The sequence below is a fragment of the Pseudophryne corroboree genome, chromosome 7, assembly GCF_028390025.1.
Source record: "Pseudophryne corroboree isolate aPseCor3 chromosome 7, aPseCor3.hap2, whole genome shotgun sequence".
Taxonomy (NCBI): Eukaryota; Metazoa; Chordata; class Amphibia; order Anura; family Myobatrachidae; genus Pseudophryne; species Pseudophryne corroboree.
In genome coordinates, this window is record NC_086450.1 from 346,507,770 (window position 1) to 346,522,956 (window position 15,187).

At 44.8% G+C, this 15,187-nt stretch overlaps 1 protein-coding gene across 3 annotated transcripts in view; it reads left to right on the forward strand.

The window, feature by feature from the left end:
- Nucleotides 1-15,187, forward strand: part of TMC5 (transmembrane channel like 5) — a 383,751-nt gene that overhangs the window by 176,543 nt on the left and 192,021 nt on the right. For all 3 annotated transcript variants that reach the window (XM_063934401.1, XM_063934400.1, XM_063934399.1), the window contains 2 exons: nt 12,147-12,288; nt 14,448-14,644. In XM_063934401.1, coding sequence (XP_063790471.1) covers nt 12,215-12,288; nt 14,448-14,644 — 271 coding nt within the window. In that variant the 5' untranslated portion in view covers nt 12,147-12,214. The remainder of the gene's footprint in view (nt 1-12,146; nt 12,289-14,447; nt 14,645-15,187) is intronic.

The following is a 15,187-nucleotide window of genomic DNA, read 5'->3' on the forward strand; positions in this document are numbered from 1 at the left end:
ACACTACTGAGCGGTGTAAAGTGAATTGGTACTATTCTGTGGTTTCCCAATGAAGCTATTATTTATTTATTTATTATTACCTGTTATTTATATGGTGCACATATATTCCGCAGCGTTTTACAGAGAATATATTGCCATTCACATCAGTCCCTGCCCCATGGGAGTTTACAATATATATTCCTTACCCCACACACACAATTGGGAGCCAATTAACCTCCCAGTATATTTTTGTATTGTGGGAGGAATCTCACACAAGCACGGGGAGAATATATAAACTCCACACAGTTAGGGCCATGGTGGGAATGACCTCAGCACTATGAGGCAGTAATACTAACTATTACGCCAGCTGTACTGCATCGATATTGTTCTTACAAGCCTTCAGCATGCACTGATCCTATTTTAAACATGGGGGGCACCCAAAGGAAACTTTTGCCCTGAGCTCCACAAGGTCTAGAACCGGCCCTGTCACAAATTTAGGATTTTTAAATATTGTTTCTTTTCAACACCATATGTTGGCTAGGCCCCCAATTCAGTGCAGGGGGACAAAACATACCCTTACTCCGGGCACCATGGCACTGAGCTACACCTCTGCTTGTACATAGTAAATCATAGGGAATTTTGAATGGCAGCTAGATCTGCTAGTTCACCTTACATCTGTGCCATAGGCTATCTGTACACATGCTAATTTTATCCATCACCTCTGCAGTATATTGATATGCTTTAGAGACACTTTTTATATCAATTGGTTGAAAAATGTATGGTGAACATGGAGGAGTAGTCCTCTATTCCAGTGGTTCTCAAACTCGGTCCTCAGGACCCCACACGGTTCACGTTTTCCATGTCACCCAGCAGCTGCACTGTGTATCACCAACTGTCACATTTTTAAAATCTACAGGTGACCTGCAAAACATGAACCGTGTGAGGTCCTGAGGACCGAGTTTGAGAACATGTGCTCTATTCTATTGTCCCTCAGCCCCCACACTGAAAACATTGGCTACAACTGCCATCGATTTGTATGATTAGATCCAATCCCTGGTTGTTAGGCAGAAGCAGCCCATGTCCTTCCATGTGTCACTAGCTAAGCATGTTATACTGCATAATTGGGAATAGTGCTGTATCCCTTTGAGCTTCCATGGTCCCATAATATGTTGCTTTGTCTGACCAAGAGCTCTTTAACAGGTACTGAATCACATGTATGTGGAAAAATATACACTGTAAATGCTATGCTTTATTTTAAATGTTTAGAACTAGGGTTGACAATTTACAACACAGATTTTTTCAAACATGCCTTTGTCAAAGTAGGATTTTGGCACAAGCCAATCTCTAAAAAAAAAGTGGCCATATCACTTAATATACAGTATTTACATGTTCTTCACTAATACTACCTGAATTGAGTTTACATCCGTGTACTTGTTGAATATGTGATAGGGCTGGGCAATCGTCAACACAAAGTCAACTTTTTTCCTTCCTGGTAAATCACCTTACACAAAGCGTGTACATTTCCTGTTGGATAACATATCAGATCTTTTTAACTAGTTAGTTGTCTTACCTGTCTGTTGTACTGAGAAAAAGAAATTTGGAATTTTGTGGCCCTGCGGTACTGTATGTGTTTATATAAAAAACACCACAGTGACTTTATACATCACTAGAATACCTCCTGAATCTGTCTCCTTATTCTTATTATCATGCTATTTAAAAAGAAAGGAAGGAGACAGGAACCTGAAAATAAATAATGTAGCACATCATTTACTATTTAATTGTAAAGTGTTAAGGTGCCCAAACACTTATACTATATGGCCCTTTTTCACATGTTTTCGACCCATCGGGCCGATAAATTGTGTAAATAGTATCACATCATATGTGTTTTATCTCCGATCCCAATCCGACGCACAGTCCCGCGCGCATCGGATCGGATCCAGAGATCGTCATGGCTGCCACAAGGATTTGTCGGATCCCGCAGCCATGACTGGGATCGAATACGATCCATCGTATGCAAAAGGATACTTTATTTTAGAGCATGGTGTATAAAGTAATAGGACTCCATCACACAAGCATGCTTTTTCCAGCTGAGAAATAGGTGACAGGATATGCTGCTGAAACTTATGCTGAAAAGCATGTGCTGCTCAGAGGGACTGCAGTGCTGAAGCTGGCAAGGACAAAATAGCTTGTAACGTTTGCTTCATTTTCTGCTGTAAACATCATTTTATTCATGCTAACATGGGGCTTATAATCTGCTTTTCATCATACAACAACACAAATATACACCAGGGTTAGCTTTGTACAAAAACAGAATCATACAGTGGTGCCTAACCGTAAATGCAGCATGGCATCCTCCGTCGCTTCTTAGCCCTTTTGCCGATGCAGGGTCCCGTCGTCCACCGGATCAGCCGGTTACACATCGTTCTGATGTGTAACCGGCCTACCTCTGCAGTCTCTTCCCTCATCTCTCCATTGTGTCCACCTATGTCCCCTATAGAGTGTAAGCTTGTATGAGTAGGTCCCTCACTACATAATATGCTAAATGTTCGCTTGAATTAAGTCTGTATTAGTCTGAATTTCTTGTCTTATCCCTTTGTACAGTGCTACAGAGCTTGTGGTGCCTTACAAATAAAAATATAATACTTAAATAAGTGGAAAATTTGTTACATTTTGCTCTTTTCCTATAAGTCTCATTAATGTTTTATAGAACGTATAACAGTAACTAACAGCACATCAGAGCTACATCATATAAAGTGGTACAAACTGAGTATTTGATAGTAAAAGTTTTGAGTTGAATCAATTATGTGATTGTAGCCATTGCTTTTACCAATAAAATGTATAAACAATAAAAATACATTCTTAAAAAAAAAAAAAGTGACCTTATCATTATTTTAGTTTGATATATATATAGAAATTTTTTAACATCTGTAAAAAACTTTTTGGTGGTCTAATAAGGAAGTATCATGCAAGTAAAAACAAGGCGCTTTGTTTTTACAGTTCAGGCAGGTTTCCCAAGTAATACAGCCTTCCTGCAGTTTGATTTAGGGTAATAACATCACACATTTGCTGCAAAGAGTAAAGGTCTGGCTGGTGTTTGTTGGCATGATTTCAGTACTTAGATATGGAATCATTACCAATCTGAGACAACAGAAGTAACTCACTTGACAGATGACGTGTTTGCAAGGTGATCATACAGTACAGTACAGTCACTGCAGCACCCCTCCATAGGGAAATGTATCAAACCTTCTAAAGAATGGAGAGGTGGACAAGTAAAGAATTTGCTCATAGCTAGCATTTAATAAGTTAATTCTATAAATGAATATGTAGAAGCTATATACAACTTCTCCACTTGTCCACTTCTTCACTCTTTAGATGGTTTGATACTTTCCCCTCCATATGATGCTCATCTTCCTACACAGTGACCTCCAGCTCCTTAATGTTTTGTAACGGCTCAAGGAGGTGGAGCTACATCTAAAGCCACAAACTGATTGGTTGATAGGTGTGACCAGATTTGATGAAGTCTTGTTCCTTTGCTGGTAATCCACCCAATGCATAGATGTAGTTGTGCTGCAGGTATGGTAGCTATGGATGGCAATTAGAAGGAGGCCATTACGGCACACCTTACCATGGCATGTAGCCATTGCATGTAAACCATTCACTGGTTTAACCATTGATGGTTTTATATCGTCCATGCTCAGTGGGCAGCTGAAGGTTGTGCCTGTGCAAAGTAGCTCTGCTGTGCTCTCAATGAGTTTTTCCTTCTGGAAGCCAGCCAATTTAGTAGCCACCGGAAAGAAGCATGCATTGGTGTCAACTATCACAATCCCGGCAACAGATGCAGAAGTATCTTCATATGGTCAGAAACATTACTGATTGGCAATAATCGGTTTCCAATGGCCATAAGTAGTCGCAGTACACCTAGACCTGATGAGTTTGTGTTGCTCTGTACAATAACACTGCCTCCGCTGCCACTATGTAAATCATGTTTAATCCACCGCTGACTATGAGTCAACTTGCCAGACACAATTGCCTGTCGGGTCCCACATGACACTGGGTAGGAAGATGAGCATCGGAGGGGAATGTATTATGCCCACCCCTGCCATACACTCAGTATCCGGATGATAGCTTGACCATAATTAGGTCGACAGTCAATAGGCTGACAATGACATGTTAAAGGTAGACAGTGCTGAAGGTCCGACAGGTGCAATAAGTTGACAGGTTCAAATAGTTAACAATATATGGTCGACACAAGTTCTTCTTTTTTTTCTTCAACTTTTTTATCTTTAACCATCTACGTGGACTATGATTAGGAATAGTACCCGAAGCAAGGTATATTAATTGGGGTCACGTGTGGTTTGACAAACAAAATGACACAAAAAAAACTTTAAAAAGTTGTATTGTTCGTTTGCTGTGTCGACCGTTTCCATGTTGTACTTCTTCACGTGTCAACCTTTTGACTCAGTTGACTTATGCCAAGTCGACCACATGGGGTCGACCCAGGGTTGGCCTGGCCCACAGGGGTACAGGGGAAACCACCGGTGTGCCCCACTGCCTGGGGGCCCACCTGCTCCTTTAGGGATCAAGTTTCAGACTGTGCACTTGAATTATACATTATAAATGTTACCTTATACTGCACATTACTATGGTGTATTTTCTATAGTGCATTGCTGTTATTAATCTGATTCATTATCATGCATGCACTATCAGCATTTACTACATCTATTTATCAAGGGGCCCAAACCATGCACTCTCTAATGGTTAGCCAAGCCTCTGCCACAGAGTCGGCCCTAGGCATAGGCAAACTAGGCAAATGCCCAGGGCATTTGGTATGCCTAGGGGCACAAGCAGCTTCTGCTGATTAAAATGATATGTGGCATGCCTATATTCTGTGTGTGACTGTGGCTGTATCTGCATACGAAATGCTACGTTACAGTGTATTCCTGGAAATCACTGTAATGTAGCATTTTGTATGCAGATACAGCCACAGTCGCACACAGAATATAGGTATGCTGCATGTCATTTTATTCAGCAGAAGCTGCTTGTGCATCCTAGCCACATAGTAATGCAAATAAGATGCATTTTTCTACTGGAGACATAACTGCAAGGGCTATAACTACAGGGGCTATAACTAAGCCAGAGCTCAGTAGTGAGCTCCTGCCAGGGGCGCTTTAAGAGAGGAGGAGGCCCGGGTGCAGCTTCCTCCGTTCGGGCCCCTTCCTCTCTGCCGGCAGCGCTGAGAGTCTGAGCACTCTAGTGCTCAGACTCTACTGTGCATGCGCAGATCTCCGGGAAAATGGCCGCTGGGCCATTTTCACAGAGTTTTAATACCGCCGTGGACATCACCGTGGGATTCCGGAGGGGTGAGTATTTAGAAAATGGGTGCAGTGTGTGCAATGGGGGCCCCCTCTGGACTCTGGGGCCCGTGTGCACCGCACACACTGCACCCATTATAGAAACGCCAGTGGCTCCTGCCTCTGGCTGCCATTGTGGAGAGGAAGCAAAGCGCCCACTGGTAGCACAAATTCAGTGGGCGCCCGGCATCTCTCTGTGGCGCCGGGCACACATCGGGTTTGGTGAGCCAGAGGAGGCAGAACTGCGTCCTGTCTCCAAATGGAACTAATGGAACGCAGTTCTGACCTGTTCTGGATCACTTTAACCCCTGGTGTGGTGTAACGTATAGGACGGGCACTACTGTGTGGTGTAATGTGAATAAAGAGCAATATGGTGTGATGTAATGTGAATAAGGAGCAATTCAGTGTGATCTAATGTGAATAAGGGACACTACTGTGTGGAATAATGTATATAAAGTAACATGGTACTACTGTGTGATGTAACGTGAATAGGGGACACTATCATATGATAAAATGTGAATAAAGTTGCACTACTGTGTGGCGTAATTTGAATTGGGGGTACTATTGTGTGGCCATGCCCCTTCCCAGCAAGAACACGCCCCTTTTTGAGCTGGGCACCAAATGTGCGCACTGTTCCTATTTAAAATATATGGGGTAGCAGCACCAAAATGAGGACTGCGATGGGTGAGGGGTAATGGTGCTGGGAAAGGGACGCATGGTCAGAGGCGGAAATAACGGTGGTGCTAGGGGGCACCAGCCAAAATCTTGCCTAGGGCATCAAATTGGTTAGGGCCGTCTCTGCTCTGCCACACCCCAAAACATGGGCCCCTACCATTGCATCCCCCCGGTGGGCCATTCATGCCCCAGTCCGACACTGGGTTGATCTATTGACCGTTGACCTAATTATGGAATTAGGGTCGACCTATTGATCCATACATTCATATGCTCAGTTTAGATTTAGAATTCTGCTCTGCTATTATCACATACTAATGTCACATACCTGTAACATGTTTATTAGTTACACATCACTGAGCGGAAGAAGATCTGACATCAGTGAGTTAGAATACTATAGGTAATTGTTATTTCTCTGACGTCCTAGTGGATGCTGGGTACTCCGTAAGGACCATGGGGTATAGACGGGCTCCGCAGGAGACTGGGCACTCTTAAAAGAAAGATTAGGTACTATATCTGGTGTGCACTGGCTCCTCCCTCTATGCCCCTCCTCCAGACCTCAGTTAGTATCTGTGCCCGGCCAGAGCTGGATGCACCCTAGGGGCTCTCCTGAGCTTCCTAGAAAAGAAAGTATTTGTTAGGTTTTTTATTTTCAGTGAGATCTGCTGGCAACAGACTCACTGCTATGTGGGACTGAGGGGAGAGAAGCGAACCTACCTGCTTGCAGCTAGCTTGGGCTTCTAAGGCTACTGGACACCATTAGCTCCAGAGGGATCGAACACAGGCCCAGTCCTCGGTCGTCCGGTCCCGAAGCCGCGCCGCCGTCCCCCTTGCAGAGCCAGAAGAACGAAGAGAAGTTGAAAATCGGCGGCTGAAGACTCCGGTCTTCATTAAGGTAGCGCACAGCACTGCAGCTGTGCGCCATTGCTCCCTTAGCACACCACACACTCCGGTCACTGATGGGTGCAGGGCGCTGGGGGGGGCGCCCTGGGCAGCAATTAGATTACCTTACTTGGCGAAAAGCACATAATACAGTCTGATAAACTGTATATGTGCATTAACCCCCGTCATTAAAGTACATAAAAGGACAGAAGCCCGCCGCTGAGGGGGCCGGGCCTTCTTCCTCAGCACACCGGCGCCATTTTCTCTTCACAGCTCAGCTGGAAGGAAGCTCCCCAGGCTCTCCCCTGCAGTATCCTGGTACACAAAGGGTAAAAAAGAGAGGGGGGGGCACATAAATTTAGGCGCAAAACTGTGTATATAAGCTGCTATAGGGGAAAAATCACTCAGTATAGTGTACATCCCTGTATTATATAGCGCTGTGGTGTGTGCTGGCATACTCTCTCTCTGTCTCTCCAAAGGGCCTGGTGGGGGAACTGTCTTCAAATAGAGCATCCCCTGTGTGTGTGGTGTGTCGGTACGCGTGTGTCGACATGTCTGAGGTAAAAGGCTCCTCTAAGGAGGTGATAGAGCGGATATGTGTGTGGGAGGGTGTCTCCGTCGACAACGCCGACACCTGTTTGGATATGTGTAAGTGCTGAGGTAAAATTATTGCTCAAAATGTTAGGGAACAGAAAGGAAATCTACCCTGGTCTGTCCCTATGTCACAGAGTCCTTCAGAGTCTCTCTATGTTCACTATCCAAAATAACAAAGTATCGACACGGAGTTTAACTCCACTGTCGACTACGATAATGCAAAGTTACAGCCAAGAGGGTTAAAAGATATTCAATATATGATTATTGGAATAAAAGATGATTTGCATATCACTGATGACTCATCTGTCCCTGACACGAGAGTACACATGTTAAGGGGAAGAATGCTGAGGTAAATTTCCCTCCTCTCATGAGGAAAAAGAGCGGGAATCTCCAGACAAGAGACGGCAGCTTCCCACAAGAGAATTCTCAGGCTGTATCCTTTCCCCACTAGGGCCAGGATGTGTTGAGAATCTTCTCCTTGGGTGTCCTGTTTGCACTAGCTATTCTCAGGGATCCTGCAGATAGTGTGCACATTCTAGTATACTACCCAGACCGGCGATTGTGTCGGCATGGGTTTATAGCGCTGTGGCAGCGTGGACAGGTACCTTATCAGCAGAGATTGAGACCCTAGTATGCATATAAATATTTTAAGATGTTGTCTTAAGTGATAGATATATAATTATAAAGCATGCCCAAAGGGACATGAGTATACTGGGTCCTAGAGACAAAAGCTATGTCGATTTCTGCTTGACGTGTCCTGTAGAATATACATTGGACAGATGATGCCGACTTAAGAGGCATATGGAAGGCTGAGGATTGTGTGGAGAAAGGTTCTCGGGCCTGGTCTCCACAGCTATAGCTGGTAATTCTGATATTTTTCCTTATATTCCTGCACAGCCTAGGAAAGCACGACATTATTAAATGCAGCTTTTCGAATAAAGAAACAAGAAAGTCTGAGGTGCGTCTTTTCTTGTCAGAGCCGGGGGCAGAGGAAAGAAGCTGTACAACACAGCTAGTCCCCAGGAACAGAAGTCCTCCCCGGCCTCTACAAAAATCCACCGCATGTCGCTGGGGCTCCACAGGCGGAGCTAGGCCCGGTGGGGACACGCCTTCGTAAGTTCAGCCACAAGCGGGTTCACTCCCTGTTAGATCCCTGGGCAATAGAAATTGTATCGCAGGGATACAGGCTGGACTGTGAGAAGATGCCCCCTCACCGAGGACCCGGCGGGCTTCCCCCCAAGAGAGGGAGCCAGTGTTAACTGCAATTCGTAAATTGTATCTTCAACAGGTGGTGGTCATGGGTCTCCTCCTTCAACAAGAGGGTGTTATTATTCGACCATGTTATAATCCCGAAACCAGACGGTTCGGTTAGACCCATATTGTATTAAAATCCCTGAACATATACCTGAAAAGGTTTAGGTTCAAGATGGAATCGCTAAGAGCGGTCATTGCAAGCCTGAAATGAATCGGGACATAAGGGATGCATACCTTCGTGTCCCCATTTATATACCTCATCAGGCGTACCTCAGAATTGCTGTACGGGATTGTCATTACCAATTTCACCAAGGTAATGGCGGATATGATGGTGCTCCTGCGGAAGCAAGGTGTCACTATTATCACATACTTGGATGATCTCATAAAAGCGAGATCAAGAGAGCAGTTGCTGGACAGCGTATCACCTTCTCTGGAAGTGAAACGGCAACACGACTGGATTCTATATAGTCCGAAGTCGCAGTTGGTTCCTACAGCTCATCTGCCTCGCCTAGGCATGATCCTAGACACAGACCAGAAGAGGGTTTATCTCCCGATAGAGAGAGCTCAGGAGCTCATGACACTGGTCAGGAATCCATTGAAAACCAAAACAGGTGTCAGTGCATCACTGCACTCGAGTCCTTGGAAGGATGATGGCATCATACGAGGCCATCCCCTTCGGCTGGTTCCATGCAAGGACAATGGAACTTACTGGACAAGTGGTCCGGATCGCATCTTCAGATGCATCGGTTAATCACCCTATCCCCCAGGGCCAGGGTGTCTCTCCTGTGGTGGCTGCGGAGTGCTCACCTTCTCGAGGGCCGCAGATTCGGCATTCAGGACTGGGTCCTGGTGACCACGGATGCAAGCCTCCGAGGGTGGGGGGCAGTTACACAGGGAAGAAAATTCCAAGGTTTGTGGTCAAGCCAACAGACTTGCCTTCACATCAATATCCTGAAACTAAGGGCCATATACAACGCCCTAAGTCAAGCGGAGTTCCTGCTTCGCGACCAACCGGTTCTGATCCAGTCAGACCGCAGGGGCTCATGTAAACCGCCAGGGCGGCACAAGGAGCAGGGTGGCGAGGGTAGAAGCCACCAGAATTCTTCGCTGGGCGGAGAATCAAGTAAGCGCACTGTCAGCAGTGTTCATTCCGGGAGTGGACACGACCTCCACCCGGGAAAGTGGTGACTTCATCAGGAAGTCTTCACGCAGTTTTGCAAATTGATGGAAACTGCCTCAGGTGGACTACATGGCGTCCCACCTCAATAAAAAGATAAAAAAGGTTTTACGCTGGGTCAAGGGACTCTCAGGCGATAGCTGTGGTCACACTAGTAACACCGTGGGTGTTCCAGTCGGTCTATATATTCCCTCCTCTTCCTCTCAGACCCAAGGGCTGAGAATTGTAATAAACGGAGGAGTGTGAACAATATTCTTTGCTCCGGATTGGCCAAGAAGGACTCGGTACCCGGAACTGCAAGAAATGCTCTCAGAGGACCCATGGCCTCTGCCTCTCAGTCAGGACATGTTGCAACAGGGACCCTGTCTGATCCAAGACTTACCGCGGCTGCGTTGGATGGCATGGCGGTTGAACGCCGGATCCTAGCGGAAAAGGGCATTCCGGATGCAGTTATTCCTACGCTGATAAAGGCTAGGAAAGACGTGACAGCAAGACTTTTTCACTGTATATGGCGAAAATAGGTTGCTTGGTGTGTGGCCGGGAAGGCCCTACAGAGGAATTCCAGGGGGGTCGATTCCTGCACTTCCTACAGTCAGGAGTGACTATGGGCCTAAAATTAGGATTCATAAAGGCCAAGATTTCGGCCTTATCCCTTTTTCTCTCAAAAAGAACTGGCTTCACTGTCTGAAGTTCGGACGTTGTTACAGGGGTGCTGCATATTCAGCCCCTTTTGTGCCTCCAGTGGCACCTTGGGATCTTAACGTGTGTTGGATTCCTAAAATCCCACTGGTTTGAGCCACTTAAGACCGTGGAGCTAAAATATCTCACGTGGAAAGTGGTCATGCTTTTGGCCTTAGCTTGGACTAGGCGTGTGTCAGAATTGGCGGCTTTGTCATGTAAAAGCCCATATCTGATCTTCCATATGGAAAGGGCAGAATGGAGGACTCGTCCCCAATTTCTCCCTAAGGTGGTATCATCGTTTCGTTTGAACCAACCTATTGTGGTGCCTGCGGCTACTAGGGACTTGGAGGATTCCAAGTTGCTGGACGTAGTCCGGGCCCTGAAACTTTATGTTTCCAGGACGGCTAGAGTCAGAAAAACTGACTCGCTATTTATCCTGCATGCACCCAACAAGCTGGGTGCTCCTGCTTCAAAGCAGACTATTGCTCGCTGGATCTGTAGCACGATTCAGCTTGCACATTCAGCGGCTGGACTGCCGCATCCTAAATTAGTAAAAGCCCATTCCACGAGGAAGGTGGGCTCTTCTTGGGCGGCTGCCCGAGGGGTCTCGGCTTTACAACTTTGCCGAGCTGCTACTTGGTCGGGTTCAAACACTTTTGCAAAATTCTACAAGTTTGATACCCTGGCTGAGGAGGACCTTGAGTTTGCTCACTCGGTGCTGCAGAGTCATCTGCACTCTCCCGCCCGTTTGGGAGCTTTGGTATAATCCCCATGGTCCTTACGGAGTACCCAGCATCCACTAGGACGTCAGAGAAAATAAGAATTTACTCACCGGTAATTCTATTTCTCGTAGTCCGTAGTGGATGCTGGGAGCCCGTCCCAAGTGCGGACTCTCTGCAATACATGTATATAGTTATTGCTTAACTAAAGGGTTATTGTATGAGCCATCTGTTGAGAGAGGCTCAGTTATTGTTCATACTGTTAACTGGTTATAGTTATCACGAGTTGTACGGTGTGATTGGTGTGGCTGGTATGAGTCTTACCCTGGATTCCAAATCCTTTCCTAGTAATGTCAGCTCTTCCGGGCACAGTTTCCCTAACTGAGGTCTGGAGGAGGGGCATAGAGGGAGGAGCCAGTGCACACCAGATATAGTACCTAATCTTTCTTTTAAGAGTGCCCAGTCTCCTGCGGAGCCCGTCTATACCCCATGGTCCTTACGGAGTACCCAGCATCCAATACGGACTACGAGAAATAGAATTACCGGTGAGTAAATTCCTATTATCTATAATTTGTATCTTTATTATTTGTGTTAATAATAACCAAATATACAAAATAATGATGATTAGTTGTAATTAATGTATTCTTATGTTAATTTTATAATAGTTTTCTTTAACAGATTATTCTATGTTTATGTTTATATCGGTAGACAACCTGTTTTTCGACAGCTGTTGTTGAACCCCAGCAAGCCAAAAACAGGCTGCCTAACTACATCAAAACAGATTGGTGAGATGTAAATGACCAAAAAGCTCTGATATAATATCTCCTTTTTCCCCAGAATAGCGTGGAGGACGAAGTTCTGAGAAAGTAGATTCCTGTGTACAGAGCAGAGGAAGTAGCATTATCATGGCATTAAATTACAGGGATGGCTTTTATAATGCTGCGTACCATGACTCAGAGACTCTGGAGATTGACAGAGGGTATGTACACGCCAATGGGTACTAATACTAACACAGGTTTTCAGGTGATATCTGTGCATTTTCTAACCTGAGCAAACTACCAATGGCAATCCGCACATCAAAGTGTATATGACTTAAAACCCCTGCAAAAAGACAATGGCTTAAGTAAGTTATTACACACGGGAGGCAATCACCAGACGGCCTGTGGGGATCCCACCAGTCACAATGCTGACGCCGGTAGTCTTGTTAGTCATTGGTACATTGCAAAACATCATAACAATCTATTCTCCTTTAAATCTCCAAAACATCATTCCTAATTGTGACGAGTCGGGATAAGGGTGCTCTCTCCTGGGGTAGATGGGCACCTCCAAACACACAGCAGCTAGGAAAACAGCACACCAGTCCAGAGTGTTAGTGTAATCAAGCCATGGCTAGTCTTATTGTGCACTACAAAACATAAAAATAAATCTTAACCCACCTGGGCACTAACTAAACATCGCTGGAGGGGGGATTTTTCACTACCCCGCTATGGCAGACAAGGAAGTGCTGTAGCGGCACGATCTGTGCCACTATAATATATCTCCCCTCTTCGGCAGCTGCAGGTGTCATTGCCCATTCACTGCAGCCAGGGACAGCGCTGTTCCCGGCTGTGGCAGCTGCCGGCTCTGGGCTACACATGCGATCTCGTGATAGTAGCGAGATCTCGCGCATGCCCAGAGGTGCCGGCCAGGTGGAAAGACTGTTCTGTAGGGGATTGCCAGAGGGGGGAGTTTTTACTCTCACGCTCTGGCAGATAAGATGTTAATACATCTTGCTGATGTAGCTTCCTGCTTTGCCTTGGTAATGAGGTGAAGCAGGAAGTGCTGTAGCGGCACGATCCGTGCTGCTATAATACATTTCCCCCAGTATTCCCACTTACCAGACTACTGCAAAAACTGTGTGTAATAACCATTTAGGTATAAATAATTTTGCATTCCACCGATAGCAAAGTAATTTATATAACCCCCCCTGTAGTTGTAATAGCTAATAAAAATTGCTCCCTTTAGTATAATCAAGTATCAATTTTGTAATAAATAATGAATAATTCAAATTTGATTTTATCCTGTGGGGTTGAGTTAAAAACGGCATGTGATGTGTCACAGTTTGGAACACGCAGAAAGAAACTGACCCACTATATAGTTATCCCAAATATGTCATTTATGTATTCAGCTTATTTAGGTTAGTTTATAAAGTACAGCATACTATAGGCAGATTGGCTTGTAGCTGGTATTTTGTACTAAAATGACATTGTTGTCTGCATTTGAGCATACAGTAAGCCTAAAAGAGTTTAGCGTTACACATGAAGTGCAACAGAAAGGGCCTGATTGAGTTGGAATTAAAAACCATTTGTGCTTCATAAAAATAGAATTTTCAACTTTTCCTACAATTTGGCGCACAGTGGACGTGGATGAGTTAAGTTTTTTGTCTCAACTTTATCTTAGACCATGGCATCCTGCACTTGAAGATTTTTTGCATGGGAGGTAACTTACAAGCTTAGTACAGTAATGACATGGGAACACAATTTAACCATGTTTTAGAGTTTGACATACATGTATCCTTAAAATATACAGTACCTTATAGGATGCATGCATTAAACATCCCACAGGCCTGGTGTGTATTACTGTGTCGTTGATGAATATGATGATAGATAACAATACTCTGGATTTCAAACTGCACATATTTTAGTGTATGATCAACTGAAAACCGAGCAGCAGAATCATAAGTGTACAGAAACACTTTGGCATGTACATAACACTCGCAGTTTTACAACCACCTCTAATTAATGTGCGACTTTATCTCTATGGCCCTATGCTAAACTAAATATATAATAATTTATAAGTATGGCTTATGGATGTATTTGCTAACTGATGAGTCATCTGGCTATGGATCTATAAATGTATTCTTAGGGATAAATGTAGCTTGCAAACTGCAGACATCGGCAGCTTCCCGGTGAGTCTGCCCAACATTCTAAAGTAGCAATCTTTTTAAAAAAAAAATCGATTTAATTTTGCCTCTTAAATGAATACTACTTTAAAACATTGGGCAGACTCGCCGGGAACTATTATGTTTACCCTTTATTCTGACTGTATGTTCATTGCTCCATAATCTTTTATGAAAAATGAATACCCATTCTTTTGTAGGCTGCAGAGCAGACCCTCATCCAGACAGAACTCTTCATTCCACCATAATCCATATGTAGAGGATGTTGGTGATAATAGTTATCGCGGGGAGGAGCGAGACTGGAGGGGAGGCCAGGGACCGCAATTGGAGACAGATTACGATCTGCAGATACCCAGATATCCTCTTTCAAGTGATGAACCATACAGCATAGGACACTGTAAGTAAAAACACCTGTTATGTGATATCTTCAGTGTGTATAGCCCCAGTGTGGTTGTGGGTGTCGATACATGTGTGTTGACATGTCTGAGGCTGAATGCTCTTCCCAGGAGGAGGCTGGAGTGGGGAGAGAAAATTCTGTGAGAGTGGCCGTGTCGGCACCGCCGACGGATGATTGGGTGAATATGTTGAGTGTTTTAAACGCAATTGTGACTAGGTTGACTAAGAGATTTGATAAATCTGAGTCTAAGAACCAGACATGGAGGAAATCCATGGAGGATGCTTTGTCATAGGTCCAGACCCCTTTGGGGTCACAGAAACGTGCATTTACCCAGATAGCAGATACAGATACCGACACGGACTCTGATTCCAGTGTCGACTATAGTGATGCCAGATTACATCCAAAACTGGCTAAGAGTATTCAGTACATGATTGTGGCGATAAAAGACGTATTACATATCACGGAGGACCCTGCTGTTCCTGATACGAGGGTCTGTATGTTTAAAGGAAAGAAACATGAGGTAACGTTTCCTCCCTCTCATGA